This window comes from Neovison vison, chromosome 2 (assembly GCF_020171115.1).
Source record: "Neovison vison isolate M4711 chromosome 2, ASM_NN_V1, whole genome shotgun sequence".
Classification (NCBI taxonomy): Eukaryota; Metazoa; Chordata; class Mammalia; order Carnivora; family Mustelidae; genus Neogale; species Neogale vison.
Window position 1 is genome coordinate 166,737,417 of NC_058092.1, and position 22,600 is coordinate 166,760,016.

Consider the following 22,600-nt stretch of genomic DNA (forward strand, 5'->3'; position numbering starts at 1 on the left):
TCTTTGCTGGATCCGTGTAACGTGTATACTAAGGTCACTGTTGTTCCAAGGGTGGGGCCATGGGAGTGGTTCTTCTGCTCAGCAGGAAAGGCAGCAACTGCTTGAAATTAGACCACTGAAATACTTTGGGAAGGAGTATTTTATCACTGACGTTGTTGAGAATTTGTGGCATATAATGATAACAAAAAGCAAACTGACTTGTAGTTTAATTTTTTTTCAAATAGACACTGTGCTACCATTGGTTCCCATGACACTGACCTAGATTAAAGGACAGGAATCCCCCATGAGCTACTAACACCTATAAGGCTTCAAGTTCTTTATAAAGTGTTTTTGGTAGGGGGGGTTAGGCGATGTACCATCATAACATTTTGAAGGTACATGCACTTAAAAAAATTTTTTTTGAGGGGCATCTGGGTGGTTCAGTCAGTTAAGTGTCTGCCTTTGGCTCAGGTCATGATCTTGGGGTCCTGGGACTGAGCCTCACTTTGGGCTCCCTGCTTAGTGGGGAGTTTGCTTCTCCCTCTCCCTCTACTCCTCCCCACCACTGGTGCTCTCTCTCACTTGCTTTATCTCAAATACATAAATAAAATCTTTTTTAAAATAAATTTAACACTGTGTATGAAATATAGAGCAGATCCCCAAGTATCATAAGGAAAGCAATTTTAGTAAATAGATTGCTTTGCTGAGAAGCCAGAATCTTAGAGCTTTATCTGGATTCATACAGGGTTTTAAATTCCGTGTGTTTCCATTAGCAAAGAACTTTTAGTTCTGCTTGTCACTGGGCTCCCAGTAAAGTGGACATTTTAATACATTTCAGGTTGAAGCAGTCCTGTATAAGGGATTAAGGGATTAAGCCTAGGTCAGATCTGGACATTGTACCCATGGGTGTGATAGCTAATCTGGCTAAGCATCAGTTTCTCCATCTATAAAATGGGAATAATAGAACCTACCTTATAGAGTCATTATGGGCATTAAAGTCAGTTGCATAAAGGACTTAGCCCTGTGCTGGCACATATTAAACACTCAATAAATGTTTAGCATCACTTTTGTCATTATCCAGTGGCCAAAATATTGTGAATTCTTAATTCGTTTTTTTTTTTTAAGATTTTTTACTTATTTATTTGTCAGAGAGATAGAGAGAGAGAGAGAGAAAGCGCACAAGTAGGGGGAGTTGTAGGCAGAGGGAGAAGCAGGTACCCTCCCGAACAAGGAGCCCGATGTGGGACTTGACCCCAGTACCCTGGGATCATGACCTGAGCCGAAGGCAGCCGCTTAAAAGACTGAGCCACCCAGATATCCCTAAATTTTTAATTCTTAAAAATGAACTCTGATACAAAATTCAGCATATGTTCTTTATTTCTCTCTAATGAGGAACGTGGAAACCCTAGTATGGGTATTTAAGGACCTAATCTTAATCTCCCTTCATTGTGGTTAAGATTTTTATTTAGCAAATTTCTCCCAGGGCACTAGATGGCGACCTTCTCCTTTAGGAAAAAAAGGAAACAGCATAAAATAAAACTCTGGTTTCATTAATACTTTGGCTTTGATAGTTGAAACTTACTGCTACAGATTTAAAAGCGGACAACACAGAGTAAAGTCACGTCTTTCACTGCGAAAGGATATCAGAATCATAGAATTTCTAGATTTTCAGGTGTCAGGCTAGGAACAGTGTGTTTGGGAAAACATTGTGTTTGGGCTTTGGGAATCCTGGAGCGACACTTATTAACTTAGGTGACCTTGGAACTTGCCTTTCAAACTCTAATTTTTTTCCTTTATAACGTGAGGTGATTTGGTTAGATGATCTTGGACGTTGTTTTCCAGCTTTGAAATGCTATGATTTTTAATAATACTCTTCTACCAGGCTCTTTGTGAAGTGTTCCTTGTGCTCTAAATTAAATATTTGTTAAGTCAGTGGACAAGATTTAATGTCAGTGGGTGTCGACATTACTTAAGTTGAAACTGATACATTAAAAACTAAGTAATTCTGGCAGACTGGGATGAAATTAGGTTTTGAGGTGTGTGTGGGCGTGTGAAATCTTGGTCTAAAAGTTCCTTTTTTAAAAATAAGCAAGGAGGGGCGCCTGGGTGGCTTAGTGGGTTAAGCCTCTGCCTTCAGCTCAGGTCATGATCTCAGGGTCCTGGGATTGAGCCCCACATCAGTCTCTCTGCTCGGTGGGGAGCCTGCTTCCCCCCATTCTCTCTCTGCCTGCCTGTCTGCCTACTTGTGATCTCTCTGTCAAATAAATAAATAAAATCTTAAAAATAAATAAGCAAGGAGAAACATTTAAATATATGCCTTTAAGACAATGTAAAATTTGAAAGAACCTGTCCCAGAGTCATTTTGAAACAATTCCTATCTCTTCTGTAAAGCTGAGCCTCTGCTAGAGTTTTCAATGTGACAAAGTTTTTGTTTCTAATGTATTATTTTAAAAGGCCAACTGTTTTGAGCGTTCCTAAAAGGATTCTAGCAGTTTAAATTGCTCATAGATGGAAGCAACAGGATACCAACTATCAACAAGACCAAGAACCCCTTCTCAAATATGAGTAAATAAAGCCAGTCTTCAGCATCTGGTGTGATTAAGAAATTCAGATGTGGCTTGGAATGTTTTTAATTTAAAATAATCAGATGAGTAGAACTGACAGTAAATAATAAAGGAATCTCCAGAATAAAATGTATTTTAGGATTTATTTATAAACCAAAGTATATGCCTGCTTTTCCTTAGGTGTTTCAGACAAGGCAGAAAGAATTTTTTTTTTTTTTTAAACAAGTCAGTGCTTAAACCTTGATCTTTCTTTTTAAGGTAAGTTACTCTTTCAGAGAAAGTGCTTTGCCATCTTAGTCTGCATCTATATCTTTTCCCCTTTAAAAAAAGATATACTATTCTGTTGATCATTACCTGGAGACGTGCTCCCCCCACAGTCACAAACTCACACAATGATTTACGTGAAGAAAAAGGCTCTCCGTGACACACAACAGATAAGGAAAAGAAATTGTACGCATTAGCAAATACTCTGGCTCAAAGAGGTAGAACAGCCCTTTAGCAGAGGGTGAGGGGGTAGATCACAGGTTAAGGGAAAAACACAGATCACAGATGCAATTTTCCCCCCAAACTCGCGGGTTAGCACTAGTGGTCACCATTTCTCAACTGTGGGAGCCGATGTCGTGATGTAATTTGGATACCCAATGCACACATTTTAATTGGAGCAGATGAAATACAATCCAGGCTCTAAGAAGTACAACAATATGGCCTTCCCCAGACCCCGCCAAACACGGGGCTCAATACCATACAGCTATTTCATTCTACTTTCCGACCAGGGGCTCACCATTTCCAGTAAAAATTTCTGCTGAAAAAACTTGGAATTCCTATTGTCCTGTCATTCTTGTTATTTGGGGTCACAAGCACACGGCTGCACAGTAAGAGACACACACGCGCGCGTGCACACACACATACACAAACACACACCCTACCTCATCCCGAGCAGAAGAGAAATAAAAAGTGAACACAGACATGAATTTATGCAGGTTACGGACTCGAAGGCAGTCTCATATTTCTGAAATATCTCGCACTGTCTCTCACACACACCCCATCAAGTCTTTAGGCTCCGGTTACAAGGGCTGCGTCATCTGCCAGATCACATGGTAATTGTTGCTATTTCCAGGATCAAGTGGCATAAAGCTCCCCCCACCCCACCCCTTCCCTTTGGTACCATATAGCGTGGAAGAGTGATTACTGTGTGATGGGGTGAGCCCGGCTGTCTGGTCCAACCCTGCAGCGGGAAGCCAGGCTTTAGGTGGGGTGGCGCGCGCGGTGTTCTCACGAGCCACTGGGAAAGGGGACGGGGGAGGGGGTCTCAGGGGAGGCCGGGCGGCTCTAATTGGTTTCTCAATGAAAGATAATCACCTAGTCCCCCGAGAGCCTGGGGATTAGCACTCTGCCTCTAGTCTCCGCAGCTTTTAGACGTCTCGTCCTCCCCTCGGAGCTTTCAGCGCCCTCGGCAGAAGGGGCTTGCAGACAACCGCTCCCCGCGTCCGCCGGCCGCTCCGGGGGGCAGCGCAGTCGCGCGCTCGCACTCGGCGCCCCCTCGGCTCCGTCGCCGCGCTCGCCTCCCCCGGCCGGCGTCCGGCCGCGCCCGAGCAAAGTTTCGCGGAGGGGCTCCGGGAGGAAGATGAGCGAGCTGGAGGAGGACTTTGCCCAGATTCTCATGCTCAAGGAGCAGAGGATCAAGGAGCTGGAGAAGCGGCTGTCGGAGAAGGAGGAGGAGATCCAGGAGCTGAAGAGGAAGCTGCACAAATGTCAGTCGGTGCTGCCCGCACCCTCGCCGCACATCGGGCCGCGCACCACCCGGGCGCAGGGCATCTCGGCCGAGCCGCAGACCTACCGCTCCTTCCACGACCTCCGACAGGCGTTCCGGAAGTTCACCAAGTCCGAGAGGTAGGCGCGGGCCGGGCGCGGCATGCCGGACGGAGCCCAGGCCGGGCTCTGGCGGGGGGCGCGGGCGCGAGCGGTGGGGGGAGGTGCGCCCCCCCCCTCGCCGCCGCCGCGCGGAGTGGGGTGCCCCCCGCGGCCCGGGGCCTGGGAAGGGTTTATTTTTATTCCTGCCCGTCACGTGCCGCGCCGGGCTCTGCGGGGCTGGGAAAGGCGAGCTCCTCGGGGAGACGCGTCCCGGTGGCGTGGGGGGTGGGGAGGAGGCGGAAAGTTTGCTAGCGTCGCTAACTCGGCCGCCCCGCACCAGGCTGCTGGCGCGCCGCTCTCCGTGCGCACTGCGCGGCGGGGACGGCCTCGCCGGGACAGAGGCGCGCGCGTCCTGGGGCCGCAGAGCTCCCCGAGGCAACCCCAGGCCCCGGCCGCGGGGCGTGCGCGGTGGTGCCTCGTCGGTGTCCCGGGGGAGGGGCGGCGGAGGCCGGCCGGGGTCGGGCTGGGCCGAGGGACTGACTCGCCCGGCGCCGGAGCCCTGCGGGGACGGTACAGGGGCGTGGGGAGGCGGGACGGGGGCGCGTCTCCGCCGCCGGGATCCGGCCTCCGGGGTGGGGAGACCGGGAGAGGTTTATTCACAGGGTCCCTTCCCAGGCAGCTGTGATGTCAGCAAGAAATGGCAGAGAAGCCCCACTTTCTGGACGTTCGTGTGCAGTGTTTGTGTCCCTTGCAGAAGAGCCACACCTGGGGCTGCTCTGGGCTCGGAGGCGGCTCGGTGACCTTGTACCTGGAGCAGCTCTGGGACTGCTGACCAGCCGTGTTCCATCCAGGGTGGCTAAGGCGGCCTCCTTGTTGTCTTCCCGCGGGAGCTTTTACGCGGAAAAGTTGGGGTGAAGAGGGAGGGGAGCCGTTTCTCTGGGCGCCTCCAGACTCCTTCCTTTCCTCTCCCGGACACTTTAGGAGCCCAGTCCTTGCCCGATCGGAGTTGTGTGTCGCGCGGTGGCGGGGGGGGGGGGGGGGGGCGGATCTGGCGACTTTGGCCACAAGTAGGAAGCTCTTGCACTCCCCTCGCCGCCTGCACCGGAGGAGGCTGATCGATTGGCTGCAGCATTAAAACGCCTCTGGACATTAGGGAGAGGAAGTGCAGACTCCAGAGCCCATTACTGGCTTTTAGCCCCTGGAAGCGCCCCGCCGAAAGTGCATTTCGCAGGATATTGAATATTCCATTAGGCGTGCCTTCATGCCCGCCTACCTCTTACTCCTTCCCTCTTAGATCACTTGGTGTCTGAGTTTGGGGATCTCAGGGGACCCCTCAAATGAGCCGGCACTTGGAGGCCCGCACTTCTGAAGGGGATGAGTTCTTGTCCAGCGTCGATGGGCCCCCAACTCTGCCTCTGCACCCCTCCTGGTCTGTCTCTCCTGTGCATTGATTAGTGTTCCTGAGTGGCGGGGGACGGGGGCCCAGGAGACTGGGTAGGGAGGGGTGAGGAGCTGTTAGAAGAGGGCCAGGACCTGGGAGTGGGCCTGGGAGCAAAACAGGAACCAGCCCGAAAGGATTCTCCTTTGGAACGTTGGGCCCGTTCCCAACCGACGTCTCAGGAGACAGTTTTCGGATTCCTGAGGGACACTCCACTTACACAGTGACACTGTCCACATGGCACCTTTGGGGCCAGCCGGCCGTGAAAGTCCCTAGCCGGTGGACCGATGGCCTTCTTCCTGCTGCCAGGCCCAGACTGCAGCCGCCGCTCCTGTCTGGCCTGGCCCTTGATGGGGAAGCGGCTGTCCCGGGCTGGGCTGAGGCTCTGCGCATTCCGCGGCCGTTGCCCTGCCCCTCGCTCAGCAGCTGGAATCAATCTGCCCACCTCCTTAAGGAGCCACTTCAACAGCGGTCACCCGGCAGCTGCTCCCCTCCCTGGCCGACTGGCCAGCCGGGACTTTAGTGCATTTTTGGAATTTCAGATCCTTGTGTCTCCGCTGTGCCCCTACCAGAAACCAGCAGCCCGGCCCTCCGCAGCTAGGGGGAGAACCCCGCCCGCCCCCCCCCCCCGTCCCTGCCCACCAACTAAGGCTCTGCAAGGGCCCTGGAGCAAAGCCTCCCCACCCTGAGTCCACTGTCACTCGGGAGCCTGTTCTCAGAGACGCTTTTATTCTCCTAGAGGAGCAGATCTCTCTGGGAATGAGAGGAGGGTTTGTGTGCACCAGGAGGAAACGGCTGATCTTTGCACACATCGTCCTCCCTTGCCAAGGCCCCCTGCCCCCAGCTCGGTGGCCTTAGGGGTAGGAGCCTTCGGCCCCTGCGTGGATCATGCGCAGTAGAGGTCAGCGGGTTTTTGTGTCTAGAGTAAGTCGCAGGAGCCCTTTCCTGCTTACTCTCTGCCCCAATTTACGCTGGGATTGAGGGTAAACTTTCCCCCACTCAGCACTTAGTTTTTTAGTTTTCAGATGGGAGCCTAGAGTGTATTTTCGGCAAGCTGACTCATTAGAGTTTAAAGGATTTTGACAGGTATGATATATGGGGCGAGTAACCCTTGGAATCAGGTACTCATCCTACCCCTTAAAGAGACAATAGCAACTTAATTATGGGTCAGACATTCGTTCTGGTCAAGAAAGGAAGTCCTTTAAACAGTATTTCTCAGATCTAGCCTTTAACAGCAAACGATAGGCTCTCAAAAAAAAAAAAAAGCGTATTTTCTACCTTTCAGATACTTAGCTTTGGAGACGAGCTATGTCCTCACCTCTTGCACCTTTTGTGCAACTCTGTGCCATCCGGATGCGCTTGTGGGGGCTGAAGAGACAGTCTTGCTGCACAGCTAAAGCTCATTGGCAGTTGCTATAGAATTTGAGGGATAGCTCTTCATGGGTTCATTTCAAACTTTTCTGGGACATGAAGTTTTTGTACGAACAAGACACGTACATGGAAAGTACAGGAGTCTGTCTGGTGGGCAGAACTATAAAAGCGCATTTGCCTCCAAGCTCTGTTTGAGAAAATGACGGCAATCTAAAATATTTACATAATAGGTGACAAAAATATCTTAAGCGTTTATTGCAGTGGAAGGAAATGGGAGAATTCACTGACTGTTGTAATCAAGTCAGTCCAATTAGCCAGACTTCCATGTGTCCACAGAGGATATACGGCACAGTCTCCATTAAGAGTGATGTAAGTATCCAAGGAATGCTTAGATGAAAATTATACTAGGGAAAGGGAAGATCTGAGTGCCCAGCTTAAGTATCAAGTGTACAGTATGATGATCATGTTTAAAAAGGAAGCGTCCGGCTTACTGCAGTTCTCATTTGCAGACCCCGTAGAAATGCCCGGTAGGGATCAAGTGATTATCTTGGAAAACTGTAGGATGATGATGATATTGTGAATTTACATAACACTTTTTGCCCATCAAGTCCAAGTGTTTCACATAGTTTTCTGTGAACTTGCAATTCCCTGCGTGTACGTGCCCCACGTCAAGAATTACCTAATATCCTGAATTCTTTCCCTGAGTTTTTTACACACACACACACACACACACCCCTTCATTCCTTATTTTGGCTGCCTGTCTGGCTCCAAGGACTGCAAACAGTTGTTGTTTTTGAAGTAGCTTGAGGGCAGGCTGAAATCAATATTAATCTGTGACAGGGACAACAGATTGTATCCCAAAGACATTCAAGCTATTCTTGTCACAAATCCCTCGATTCTTGGTGATGTAAGTTCATCATTTGGAACTTGAACTTCCCTCCACTGGGACATGGATGCTTGGGGATGGATGCCCCAGAAAGCTCATTGCTTTTTGCATCTCTCATTCAATTCAGGTCTGGTTCAGACTAAATCAAGGGATTTGGCCTAGTTTCGACATAAGCCACCTCAATGAAATGAGTGAGTAGCCGCTGAATTCGGGGCCCGACTTATTAATTGTTCATAGAGAAAATCCACCGTGCTTTGAAATAGCAAAGGTAATAAAAAGAGTGGATCCAAGGAATGTGAGTCCCGAAGAAGTCGCAGGCCTGAGATCTCACAGCTAGAAAAGCGAGAGACAAGTTTCAACCCCAAATCTTGACGTTTCTGGAGCCCAGGTTCTATCTAAGCTGCAACATTTTCATCATCTTGGATAGCTCAGGTCCCATCTTGGTAATGGGTGAGTCCTTTCAAATTGAAATAAAAGAACCTGTCCTGAATCAGAATAGGATCTTTGTTAGAAGAGTCTTAGGGCCAGCACTCAACTGACCTCCTGAGAAGTGGCAACAAGCCCTTGTGTGCAGTGCACACACTTGGATGTGCTCATGAGTCTGGGATTTCCTCAGGCAGTCCTGCCCTTGAGCTTGCCATATACCAGGCTTTCCCTTTGCTTCCTTCCCACCTTTCTCATGCCAGAGGCAGAGCTGATAAATAGGATGGTTGTGACCATGATCTCGGTTGCCTCCTTTGGACATCATTCATTATATCCTTTGCCTTTTGCCTTGCAGACCCCTCATACTATTCCTTCCTCTCTACCAGTCCTCCCATCTAAAGGTGTCTGTTACAAAGTAACAGTATCTCGCTATGTTAACCAGTTATCCTTTCCAGAATAACATAGTTTAACAGCTTCTGGGAGAGGACATTGATTTAATTTGCTCAGATGAGTGACAGCTATGACAAGAGATTAAGGGGATTCAGGCTGAGGAGGACAGGGAAGATGTTTTGTCAGCATCCCAGGGTCTCCCCACATGTCATTGGAAGAGGACAGATTCTGAGCATAAGCACCTCACACCTCCTTTTGGTCAAAGCTGTACCCTGCTTTTAGTGGGGGAGAAAGCAGAGCAAATTGTCCCGGAAGTGCCTTTTAAAGAATCACAGAAATGGGACCCGAAAGATAGTTCACGTTTCGGAATTTTGCATCAGGACTAGACTTGGTGAATTGATATCTTCAGCTTATCATCTGTCTGGGCTGCTGCTTTAAGACCGATTCACTTTGCTTCGAGGTTGGCTCAGGGTCTGGAAGCATGTACATTTTCCAGATGGATTTGTAATATACCAGGAATTCTTGCCCCATTTGAATCATTGATCTATGTGTGGGTTGAAAGTTCACATTTAATCACTCATTTAATCACGCATTCATTAGAAATTGGACTGACCCTCATGAAATGATTTCTAACAGACCCGAAAAGAACAAACCACGTCCAACCTTCTTCCTCTTTCCCTAAGTGCCCTCTCTCTCTGTGGCGTGGGAGACGCCGAGGGTGCATTGAAACCCTCTCCATCAACTTTTCAGGTGAATTTCAGAGCGGCTCAGAGCACGAATACTTATTTTCCTTTGCCGTTGAGAACGGGCTTATCGGAGTGCAGGACCCTACCTTATCTCGGATTCTTGTAGCACTTGGACGTTGCTGGGAGCTCGGAGATAAACCAGGGAGAGCATTTCCTGTTTCACAAAAGTGAAAGCTCAGAAGTTTGGGAATCGTCAAAAAGGAGTCCTGACCTTGAGTCTGCCTCTGGCGGTGCCATGCTGTTGGGTCCCCACATGTGTAGGTGTGTGTCTATGTGTGTGTACCTGTACCTACACACACATACACACACACACACACACACACACACACACGGCCACTTGATTTGTTTTATGACTTTATAGTAGTTCTTATTCTGAAATTCCTCCAAGCTGGCCCAAATTGGTTTCTTCTAGAACGGAAGGTTTACTTCTTGGCCGTTAAATTAAAAAAAAAAAAAAAAAAAAGAGAGAGAGAGAGAAAGAGAGAGATAGACCCACCTTGCGGTTTGTCAAGTACTTGCGTTTGGTACTGGGCACAGGGCCCAAGATTGCCTCCCAGAACCGGCTCTAAGAACCAAGCTTGGTCTCTCCTTGTGGAAATAAACCTTCTCCTTTTACCCACTGAGGATTTTTCGCTTCCTTTTCTTTGTTCTTGGGTCAGACTGTGTTGTCTCTCTCTCTCTTTTGGGTCCCCGTGTTTCCCTCTTCCGGCTTAACGTTAGTCTGTGAGTCCTACCGGATTGGTTTCAGTGGCAAAAATCGTAAAACAACAGAGAGCAGAGTTCTTGCTCAAAATGCTACTCTCCTCTTTTACAAAGATCTTTCCTAACTTCAAGCAATTCGGGTGTTATACAATGTGAATTTCCTAAAGTTTAAAAAAAATGCCTATTGTTCATTTTGAAATAGAAAATGCTTTGAAATAGTGGCTCTATAAAAAAAAATGGGTATTTCCAGAAACTGTATATCTTTGAAAAAGTCTTGTTTTATTATATGAAGACAGATGGTGATTGTAGTCTCCTTACTTTGCTTAGAGATCTAAAGCAACAAAACTCTTTTTAAAAACTCTTAACCTTATGCCTCCCTGCTCACTAAACATTATTGGGGTATCGCAGACTTCATGTTGCTTTATTCTAAACCCTTCCATATTGTTTCCTATATATGGGTGTGATAGAAACCCATGCTTCCTGGGGAAATAGACTAGTTTTAAATTCCATCAATATAAAGTTTATGGGGGCTAGAAAGTTTCAAAATTCTATGTGTCATTTGTCCTGTCCCATGACTAGACTAGCTGTGTTCGCTGTGTGTTTATCTGTTTTTAGTGCATGCTCGTTCAACATATTTTTGGAACTTAGTCCCAAAAGGTTGCTACGTTGATACCAGGAGCTGATTTGAGTTGACTCTGTCCTGCGAAGGGACACGTTGATAGCATCTGGGCTCTCAAGGGGATAACCGGGTGGGACTGGTTTCATCTGAGTGTTGTTCTGTTGAGCTAATCCGATAAGACACCTAACAGGAGTTGCTTGTTGGTTTAAACTTTGCACTCGTGATATAGATGATCCAACTATCATTCTCCACTGATTCTCTCAGATCGGCTGCTAGTTCCAACTGTCCTTCCTTTCTCGTCCATATCAGAGAGGGCTTCGAAGCATGTTTTTATCCTGTTTTTTTTCGAGCACTCTGATCCCACGTGCTGCGGTAATGCTGCTCGTGAACCTTGCAGGGATCCCAGAAATACTCCTGCCTGCAGCTTACGAGTATCTGTAGGTCTGTTGACTGCACTCTACGCTACTATTATTGTCTGAGGAGCAAATCTGAAGCTTTTGGGCACCTGTGAATTTTTTTCTCGATGCCTCTCATATGTGGTATAGATAATACCCTTTTTGTGCATCCTGTGGCCACCAGGAACGTGGCTGCAGATGCCCTCAAATTCTCAAAATAGAACATTCTTTTGTATCTCAAGTTGTAACCACCCCCCCTGGGTCGAAACTGGGTCTGTCCACAGTAAAAATTTCAACCAAATAAACTCCTCAGCTTTCTTTTTCCCCATCTCCCCCCTCCCCCAGGCTGATTTTTGGAGAAAGGGTAAGAACCACACGACCCTAGAATGTTTCAAAAGTGAGCAAGCGAAGCTTAACAAAGCTAAACAAGAACTGAACCTTCTGGAGAGTCACACCAGTTCCTATTCAGTCTATCTCCTCGTGGAGAATAAGACGGCTCTAAAATAGTCCTTGCAGTGTCCTCTGTATTCCTCAGGCAGGCTCCAGCTGTGGGGTCCCGCCAGTATTTGACTGGTTGGAGGTTAAAATGAGTCCATGATAGCTTGAGTCACAATTTGTGAATTACTTGTGTCTTAGGAAATAGGAGCCCTCCCAGGCGTCTCTCGGGAGAGCCCGTTCCCGGCGTTCTGCTGGGCTTTCTGGGCTGGCTGGATTGCAGACACAGGCAGGAAGTTGCATGTCACCCACAGGCGCTGCTGGTGTTCACAAGAGAGTGTTGCACGTGGGAACGTCACCCGCCTCGTGAGTCACGGCAGGAAGAATGTCTGAGAACTTCTGATCTGAGCCATGCCCCTAAAAAGTCAAGAGTCTTGACCCGGTGACCCTCAAAGCTACTTAAAAACAACGGTTGTTAGATTTCCCCTGCTCTCCTTAAACTTAGCACGTCTACTGCAGAGCGACGTGTCCCCAAGTTCGATGGTTCCGGTCTTGGCAGCACCAGGGCTGTCTCTGGGTGGCGCACGAGGGAGTTTATTGTATATGAACAGTCGGGAATTTCACTGAGGGTTTGAGGAAAACATGTAACAGGCACATCAAAGCCCTGCTGTGTGGTTATTATTGCTTATGATAAGGCTAAGTTTTAAGAAAAAAGTCTAAACATATCAATGGTGTATTTTTTTTTAAATTTTTTTATTTTATTTTTATTTTTTTTTTTAATGGTGTATTGATGGGTATACAGAAGAGTATGGGGAAAGATTTTTTAGAGTCATTTTCTTTTTTCTTTTTTTAAAATTTTATTTATTTGAGAGAGAATAAGAGAGAGAGAGCACACAGGCAGAGGGAGGAGCAGAGGGAGAAGCAGACTCCCCACTGAGCAGGGAGACCAATGCGGGACTCAATCCCAGGACCCTGAGATCATGACCTGAGCCAAAGGCAGATGCTTAACTGACTGAGCCCCCAGATGCCCCTTAAAGTCATTTCCAACAAGAATGAAGCGGATTGTTTTCATGCTTGTTTCCTTAACTCATCCCTTTTCTGTTCTGGAAGATTCTAGCTACGTGTGTTACCTGGGTGCTTGTCTCTGGTGACTCAGTTTCTCCACCAGAGTTAGAGGAGTGACATAGAGCTACAGAGGAATGGTGACTTTTATAAAATAGACTCTTGCTCTGGTTAAGAATTATTCATTCCAATATATCCTCAGAAAAACATCAGATTTCCCCCCAGAAATCACTTTTCAAAGAAACTGAATTTTCTTTGCCATATCCCTCCAGGGCCCACAGTTGACCAGGACAGGTGGGGAAGAATAAAGGATGCTGGGACCCAGTCCCCATCTGGCCCGGGGCCCTGGGACACTCTGTCCTGGAGTAGAGTGTGGCTTCCCTCTCCCCGCCAGGGCTCCTCCTTGGATCCTGAGACATCTGTGGCCGTGAAGGGTGGCGTGGCGTTTATAGACGGAAAGACATGTTTGTTGGTTGGTTGGTTTGTTTCTTCCTTTCTTTCTTTCCTTTCTTCCTTCCCTCTCTCACTCCCTCCCTACCTCTTCCTTCCTTTTTCCCTTTCTTTCTTCTTTCTTCCTTCCTTCCCTCTCTCCCTCTCTCTTTCCTTTCTTCTTTTCTTCCTTCTTTCTTTCTAAAAACGCAATTTGGAAACAGTTTGGGAGGGAAAACCTTTAAAAAAAAAAGAGAGAGAGAGAGACAGGGGTGCCTGGGTGGCTCAGTGGGTTAAAGCCTCTGCCTTCGGCTCAGGTCATGGTCCCAGGGTCCTGGGATCGAGCCCTACATCGGACTCTCTGCTCCTTAGGGAGCCTCTTTCCTCCTCTCTCTCTGCCTGCCTTTCTGCCTACTTGCGATCTCTGGCTGTCAAATAAATAAAATCTTAAAAAAAAAAAAGACAAATTTATTTTCCTGTATTTTTGTATTTCATTGACTTGTAGGAAACTAGATTAATCTAAACGAGGAGAAAGCCTTTTTTTAAAAACTTACATTTAAGAGAATGACTTAGTGGAAAAATGAGAAAAATACGTGGAAAAAGGAGGGGATGTATAGGCAGGAGGAGGAATTAACCCCAGTGCCGTCTTCTTTCAGAGAATAATGCAGACTGCCCCCCCCCATCTACTGAAGAAAGGGAATCCTTAAGATCTGGTTGTAGGTGCCCTCCAAAAGATACAGACAAAAAACCATGCAGAGAGAGAGGAGGGAGGGAGAGGGTGAGATTTCAAAATTGACCACAAGATGGCAGCAGAAGTACAATATTTAGGCAGTTGGATCACTCTTAGCGGGGACTGGCCTTTGGTTGACGTGGAAAACCTATTCTCAAACATACAACTTTCTTAATGTCAGCATTCGCGTCATTATGAATGACCAAATGAATGCATTTGGTATGACCGTTTCCCAATCAGTAGTGATTTCAGGGAATGTATTGAAAAAGCCAGAGCACCATATGCCTCTGCCATGTTTGCCTTTAACAAAAGGGAGACAGATAGCACACTTGGCACAGAGAGGACTTTGAACATTAATATCGGTCTGAGGGAAATTCCTAAAACCCCTTTGAGACCTCTGGGCTCAGATTTGCCTGAGACAAGACAACCGAGAGAAATAACGGAAAATTAATAGTAGTAAGAAATATATGCGTGAGGAGACAAGATTGAGATTTTTCCACTCCCTTCCTCTCCCAAAAGAACTAAAAGACAATTATTATAGGAAAAAAGAGCAGTTTTTAGGGGAAACTTCTACTGGCTTCTATTAGGTTATTTGATCTTCTTCTTTGGTTATTTGGTGCTTCTGTGATTCTAGAATGTCATTAAGTAAATCTTCACGTGGCCCCTTGCGGGGTGAGGTCCTTAGAAAAACATTTGAGTGATCTAGTTAGTGATTATTTATACACATCTAAATATTTGCAAGAGAAAAACAACTTTTTTTTTTTCCTGGGGTGCCCTAAATAGCAAGTGCCTTTCAACGATTTTAGGGGAAAAGGAACTGGTGTAGTCTGACCTGCCACAAAGGGATAAATTGTGGCCACATCTAATGGACTGGACGTTTTTGAATCAATAATCCCTTGGAAAGGGCCATTCAGACTTCCTGTAAAACGCTGTTTCAGTCAGTCTGTGACCCTCTCCTGCGAAAGCCCCCAGGGGACTGAAGGGGACGCAGTCTTGCTGATGGTATCCTTTGTGATTTGACACTGAGGAGTAATGTACTTATTTTGGTCTGTCTCAGTAACCAAGGGTCAGTGCCAACATGAAGCTGTACTCTGGGTCAAAAGACGTCAGTTTTGAACTGATGCAATGACTTGGCCTCTTTAATGGGTTCCTTTGCTCAGATACCGTGTCAGGTTGTACTTAGATAAGCTTGCAAGGTGGGACGTAGAGAAAATTTAGCACCATGCCCATATTGCCACCCTGTTTGACAGCAAATTGCCTTTGTGAGACGGGTTTTGAAGCCCTGTGATGCATTTATTTGAAGCTGTCAGCACCTAAAACATGCTCTCTGGGGCAAGAATTTATATTTTTTCTGGGCAAGGGAGGAAAGTATCACGTAGCGTAGGACCCTGAGAGCGGACAAAGGGTAGCTAGAATGTAGGGGATTCTCTGTGCTGTGTTCAGGACAGAAAAAGCAAAGCTGGTCGCTGTTAGACGTGGAGAAGCAGGAGGTAAGCACTGTGACGTTTTGCTTTCTCTGATCGTCCTGGTGTGTTAACAAGGCAAGATTGATTCCCCAAGGAGAGAGGCAGGGTTTGAGGTAGCCTGCCTTGAATTTGGGGTTATCCAGCCTCACTGTCTGGCTCAGGGCATCACTGGGCTGTCCTCAGGGGCGGAGACCCGCCCTGGGCTTGCTGTGGCTTTGATAGGAGAGCAAGCCATAAAAGACGCTTCCTTCTTTCTCACCGTGTTCATACTCGCCGTGTCTGAATCTGGATATGCTTTTTGATGCTTAAGAACATGGACCACATCTCAGATTTGCTGACTTTCATCTTTTCTTAGGGAGTGTCTACTTCCTTGATTTTTTTAAAAGATTTTATTTATTTATTTGAGAGAGAGTCAGAGTGCGCAAGCAGGTGGGGGGGGTGTCAGAGGGAGAGAGAGAAGCGGACTACCTTGCTGAGCAGGGAGCCTGATGGGGGAGGGAGTGGGCTTCATCCCAGGACCCCCGAGGTCATGACCAGAGCTGGAGGCAGGGGCTAACAGACTGAGCCCCCCGGGCACCCCTCCTTGATTGTTTTCATTGCCAAAGTAACGCATGCTGGTTGTCAGACAATAAAAGGTAAAGTTTAATATCCGCCCCCACCCCACATTCCCCACTGGAGCTCTGCAGACAGACAGTGTTTACCTTTCTGTATGTTTATGCAAACCTTTGTACAGAAAGAACTTTCCTGCCCATTTGGAGTTTTTGTTTGTTTGTTTGTTTGTTTCTTGCTTGTTTTTCTAACTGAAGTGGAATTATTCTGTAATATTCCTCAGTAAACTGCTGGGTTGTTTTGTGTGTGTGTGTTGTTTAGTTGTTGTTGTTGTTTGTTTTGTTTTTGTTTTTGCTTACTAATAGCTCCTAGGGTTCTTTCCAGATCAGTCCGTATTGGTTTTTTTTTTAATGGCCATGCCGTTATCCCTTAGTATCCGTGTTCTCCTGCTTACGGAGATGGATGGTTATTAGTTTTGTTTGTGGGCAGGCGTAAACAACGCTGCCACTGATATTCTCATACACATTTTCTCAACCATCTGTTATTTATGTATAGGATTAAATTCCAAAACTGAGCGTGCTAGGTCAGAAAAGCTGCTAATTTTCAGTGTGACTTCTTTAGTTTATGTGATTATGCAGTCACTTGCCATGTCAGAAAAATGAGCCCTAGCCCATTTCTCTAGTAAAAATAAAAGGCATACTGGTGTCATCAATGCAATTTATTTTCTGCATTAAAGAAAAGAATTTTGGGGGCGCCTGGGTGGCTCAGTGGGTTAAAGCCTCTGCTTTCGGCTCGGGTCATGATCCCAGGGTCCTGAGATCGAGCCCCACATCAGGCTCTCTGCTCAGCAGGGAGCCTGCTTCCTCCTCTCTCTCTCTCTGCCTGCCTCTCTGTCTGCTTGTGATCTCTGTCTGTCATATAACTAAATAAAAAAATCTTTAAAAAAAAAAAGAAAAAAATTTTTAAAAATCGGGCATAGGACCATAGCAGTCATGTGTGGAAAGTTCTTATTTATTTCTTTTTCTATACTCGAGCTGCATTCATGAGAATACTCTTTTTGAAGCCATGTTTGCTTTTCAGATTTATAAAGTCCATATTGTGCTTTTGGCTTGCTATTTTTTTTTTCTTCTCCAAAGTGGAAGAAAAATCCCACATTCCTACAATGTAATGATTTTGCAAGTAAGAATAAAATTGTTTGCATATACTGCTCTTAAATAACGAGAGTCCTTCTTTAAGGGTTACAGTGATTTGTTTTTCTTTCATCAAAATACATTTTTGATACTTGGAGGATTCTGAGGAACTTGCTCCCACTTGGGAAAATAACAAATTCCAAGTCACTCAGCTACATTTTTTTCTTTGAAGGCCAATGGGAAGATTTGGACATATATGGTGCTGGAACTACTCAGTGCAGCTTTCTTTTTATAGGATGGCAACTTCTGGTAGAGTTTTGTTTTCTTTCCTTTTTTTTTTTTTTCCGATCATTGTTATGATACTGGGCTAGATTTACTAAAAGAGAGCCTTGCAAATATTTATTTGGGTCAAAATTCAGACATATTAATGGTAATCAATCGTGGAATTGATGCTATAAAGGGAAATTGCTTTTTGGAGAGTAGGAAGCGCAAATTTCAGAAATTTTAGCTCCATCTAACAGAGAAATGATCCCTGGATATGTCATGATCGTGAAACAGGGGGCTTTGGAGTCATGGACCCAGGATAAAACTCTGGTTCTCCTTCACACTGGCCTGGTGATTTTCAGGGAATGACTTCTCTCTCTGAGTTTTGGTTTCCATGTCTGTAAGATAGGGCTAATGATGCTTCTCCCCACAGGCTCTGTAGAAGGGAGATACTCCATACCTGTTTGTGGAGTAACAGGACCGAAGGCGAGTGCAAAGTGTTAGGTAAACTTGCTAACCCGTGTGTGCCAATGCAAGGCTCACAGGTTGTAGGGATTTTTAAAAACTTCAGTTCTGGCATTAGCAATTACAGAACCTTGGGCCTAGAAAGGATTTTAGGAGATAACTTTGTCCATCCCCTTTGATTCACAAAACATTAACGGCAAAGAAACCGAGCAGACCTGTAGAGGTTCAGAGAGAGGTGATTTGCCCCAGCCCTGACGCTTGTCTGGGACGGTGGCACCCACGCCTCCTCTTCGCCGTCGAAGCCCTCCTTACGCCATCCGGAAGATCCGCAGTGACGAGCGAAAGGCAGGAAACTAGACTTTTATGAACCAAGACACAAGTGGAAAGCAGGTGGGCAGAATGTTGTTTCCGGGTTTTCAGAAAAAATATAAAACGTACGCAGATGACCTGTCGATCAAAGGCGTGCTGAGTGCCCAGGGCGGCATCCTGACGACTGGAAGCCCCCTTGTGTAAGTTTCTTCCAGGTTGTGGGTTGGGATGAATCACGGCCGGGGACTGCCCGTGAGGGCTGATGAGATGGCGGAGACACAAGTGAGTGCCTCAGCTCTCTCGGGCTCTGGGAGAGATGGGATGCTCAGGGGAGCATCTCGGAGTGGAGGTCCCGCCCAGCGGGAGCAGCCCCACGCCAGGGGTTAGTGACAGCTGTCGTACTCACTCAGCCGGAAGCTCCTTCCTCAGGGCCCTGTCTGTCCTGCTCTTGTTACTCATCCTTGTTCAGTGCTCCTGAGTGGTAACTTTCCCTGATCAGTGCAGCTGCGGGACTGGAGACTTGGGTGGGGACCTTTCGTAGCTACCATAGCAGAACAGTAGGCTGGACCTGACGAGCCCGAAGCCTGGAGGGTCCAAGTGCCTTTGCTGAGCTTCCCTGTGTGTGTGTGTCCGTCTCCCCCAGTCAACACGAACCTTGCACATCTCTGTGTTCCCAGCGCCCGTTACAGGCTGAGAGGGACTCATCTGAACTGAGCAGTGGAGACACATGCTATTCCAGATTTTATTTCAGTGTGATGTGAGAAGGTGTCTGAAGTATGCAGGAGACCCCAAGCTGGGATCGTTCTGTCCTTCCCCATCGGCATGCGGCGGGGATCCTAGCCTCAGTGCCCTCCACAGCCACAGATCTCATCAGGCTTGTGGAGAGCAGTAAGTGAGCTCAGGCACGTAGTGATGGTTCAGTGAGTGCCTCCTACGGCCATTCAATAAGTGTTAGGTCCCATTGTTATTATTCATGTTTTCTGAGTTCATCCACCAAGTATATGATGACTTTTGACTCCAGACCCATTCAGCGTCTTCCCTGACTGCTAACTCCAAACTTGGTTTTTCATTCTGCTGGTTAGAATAGCTCTGACCCAATTTTCGGAGTCATTTCCCGAATCGCAGATGGCACTCTGACAGGCTATATTTAGGGCTTCTTTTTCATTCATGGTGTTGTCTCAGCTCTCTTTCTACAAACCTCACGCCCTCCTCTCCACCCCATCCTATCAGAAACCTGAGGCTTTCAGACTAGCTTTGGCTGTGTTATGGGCCCCCTGCAGTTACCGGCTCTCTGTGTGAATAACCTGGGGGTGGCTCAGATTCTGAACTGAACTGCATCCTAATCCCTGGGAACTCTTCCTAAAATGCACTTTCTGATTGGGCAGATCTGGGGAGGGGCCAGAGGCTGTGTATCTGATGGGAGCTGAAGCCGCTGGTCCTCAGATTCTTACGTGGACGAGGATTGGCCAAGGTTTTCTCTGGCCGGTGCCTTCCTCTTTTCCTTCTTCTTCCTTTCTTCCCCCATACACGTTTTTTACACAAATAAAGGACAGTCAGACACACGAATGCAAACAAACATGTTCACAATGCATGAACCTGGGTCACGATGTAAGATCGACTCCTTACCTGAGGAAGCCATGATCTGAGCCAGGAGGAGGTGTTCTGGTGTTCTTTCCCCCCCCTTCTAGACAGTAAGTCCACACAGCTCTGCATTGTACAGGCTGAGAGGGGAGGCTGCACTTGAGTTTAAAGCCCCTAATATCTTGGTCACGTTGCTTCACCTCCTTGAACTTCAGCTTCCTGTCTGCACAATGGAGAGAAGAAGGCCCCCACCTGAACGGATGCAGAAGACCGGGGGTAAGCTTGCAGGAAGTGATTTCCACGGCCTTCGTGGTTTTAGGGGTAGTGTTCCGGGGACAAGTCAAATTTGTCTCCAAATGACTAATTTGGCCCAGAAAGATCTTCAGTTCAGATAAAATAGGGAAGTGAGAAGCGCTCATCTGGCTTCGGTAAGAGCTTCTCCTGTGCAACGCCCTTCATTGCCATGACCCCATCTGCTGTTCTCAGCGATGCCATGTTTCCTCATGGGCTCTGTATGCATGGGGAGACTCATTCAAACGCATGAAGTGGTTTCTTCAGAGGCTTGATGGCCCAGGACTGTCTGGTTCTTTGGCTCCAGCTGTGTATTAGGTCTATCCACAGCAGGTGCACAAGGAGAAGTAAGTATAAAGGAAAATGACCCCGTGGAGACCTTTGGCCATTCTGACCATTCCAACACCCAGGGGCCCTTCAACCAAATTACGTGAAGACCTCTAATGTAAACCTCTAGCTAGGTGTTACAGGAGACTCCCAGGTTCTGTCTCAACAGGTTCCGACTTCATAGGCTTGGGAAGTTGGGGACCAGGACATTTTCCAGACCGTCCTGGAGAACCGTCTCTGTAGGCGAATCCTGGTTCCCACGGGCTGCTGTAACAAGTCACCACAGACTGGGCAGCCCAACACAATAGAAATTTGTTCTTTCATGGTTTTGAAGACCAGAGGTGGGATTCCAAAGTCAGAAGGGTGATGCTGTCCCTGAAAATGCTGAGGGAGGATGCTTCCTGTACCTTCCTCTCCTCTGGCAGCTGGCTGCAATCTTGGGCATTCCTTGGCCTGCAGGCATGTCCCTCTGGTCTCTGCCTTTGCTCACTTGGCTGTCTCCCCTCTGTGTGTGTCTGTGTCCAGATTCCCCTCTTCTCTCCAGGGCAATAGCTCTACAGGCCACCCTTACCCAGGACAACCCCGCTTGATTACATCTGCCAAGACCTGATTTCCAGCTAAGGTCATGTTCAGAGGTTCTGCATGGACATGAGTTTTGGTGGCGGGCGTGGGGAAGGGGGGAATAGTCAACGCAGCACAGTATACCATCTGTTTTTAAAAATGTCTCCTTTAAGGCCGGGGTATAAAGCTGGGACTTCTGCAGTTTGCTGAGCCCTGTGGGAAAGAGGTTTTAGATGAGACGAGGGGTGAAGGGCATTCCTAGGTAATGATGCGGGGTTTCACAGAGGCTTTGTCCCCTGCCATTTCCATCTGCTCACTCCTCCCCCTGCCCCTTCTCTTATTTTTCACAAGACCCAGTTGTTGATTGATAGTCCTTTGGTTCAGATGAAAGTATTAGTCTCTCACGGTTCCAGGAAATGTCTTGGATCTCTGGTGGCTTACGGCTCTCTTGTTTGCACAGTATGGGTTTTATGAAGATTTACGGGGAACCAAAATTGGGCTTAAAATGAGAGGCAACCAGTGATTTTCATTTCTGTAGACTGTAGTTTTCCTACCTGTAATTTTAGGGGGACAGAAACTTTCATGCTATCATTTCAACACTTTACTTCTCTATAATTTTGGTAAATTGTTTCCTTAGGGCTACAAAGAACAAGTAGAATAAACCTCAGATATGCTTAATTACAGTAAAGACAAGTTTCCTTCGGCACATTTATCTAAGCAGTGTCAAAATGCAAACTAATTTTGAAACGCTCTAAATGTTTCAGTCAAAATTACACATCTTAAAACAACAGGGTTATGTTTGGGGAAAAAAAAACTTTTTAAGTTGGCATTATTTTATATATTTAAAAGTCAGATTTAAATAGTTCTCCCACTTTTGCCCCAAGCTGAAGTACACACACGTATACTTTGTAACCTAACTGCTTTTCATTAATGTGGCCTATAATAGGAATTGTATTTCTACCACTAAGAATTTAAACTCCCTCTTAGACATTTAAGAACATCTCAAGAGACAGCGCAAATTAGCTAGTCTTATTGGTGATTTGGTCTTTTTAAAATTTTTTAAAAAAATTTTTAGTGATTTGGTTTTATATAAAGTAAACAATGTAATAAAAGAAGTTCAGGTATCATTTAAAAACATAATTTTAAATTTTATGGTAATACAGGTATATTTTTGTTGGAATATATTTAATGCTCAACCCCTCTTCCTCCAGGATACTTTAAGGAATCCAGATTCCTGGGCATGATTTGGGGTTTCTTGGTGATATTGAATATTTAATGATGTACTATTCAATATGGACTCATGAAGGCCTTTTTGAGAGAAAAATCTATCTGAACACTTATGCTACCCAGACAGAAGTATCTGTCCTCCGTTCTTCTCAACGCCGTATATGCCTTTGTTTCATTTGCTTCCTGTCCATCTGCCATCTGATTATTTGTTTATTTATTTATTTTAGAATATGTTATTTATTTATTTGGAGAGAGAGAGGGGTAGAGAGAGGGAGAGAATCTCAAGCAGACTCTATCCTGAGCACAGAGCCTGACACAAGGCTTGATCTCATGACCCATGAGATCATGATCTGAGCCAAAATCAACAGTTGGACACATAACCACTGAGTCCACCAAGAACCCCCTGATTT

General features: G+C 46.6%; 1 protein-coding gene across 1 annotated transcript in view; it reads left to right on the plus strand.

Annotated features, from left to right (window-relative positions):
* The first annotated feature begins 4,167 nt into the window (after positions 1 to 4,167).
* PRKG1 (protein kinase cGMP-dependent 1) overlaps positions 4,168 to 22,600 on the plus strand; it is a 1,249,306-nt gene continuing 1,230,873 nt past the window's right edge. Inside the window, exon 1 of the mRNA XM_044239523.1 lies at positions 4,168 to 4,433. Within this exon, the coding sequence (XP_044095458.1) occupies positions 4,168 to 4,433 (266 nt within the window). The remainder of the gene's footprint in view (positions 4,434 to 22,600) is intronic.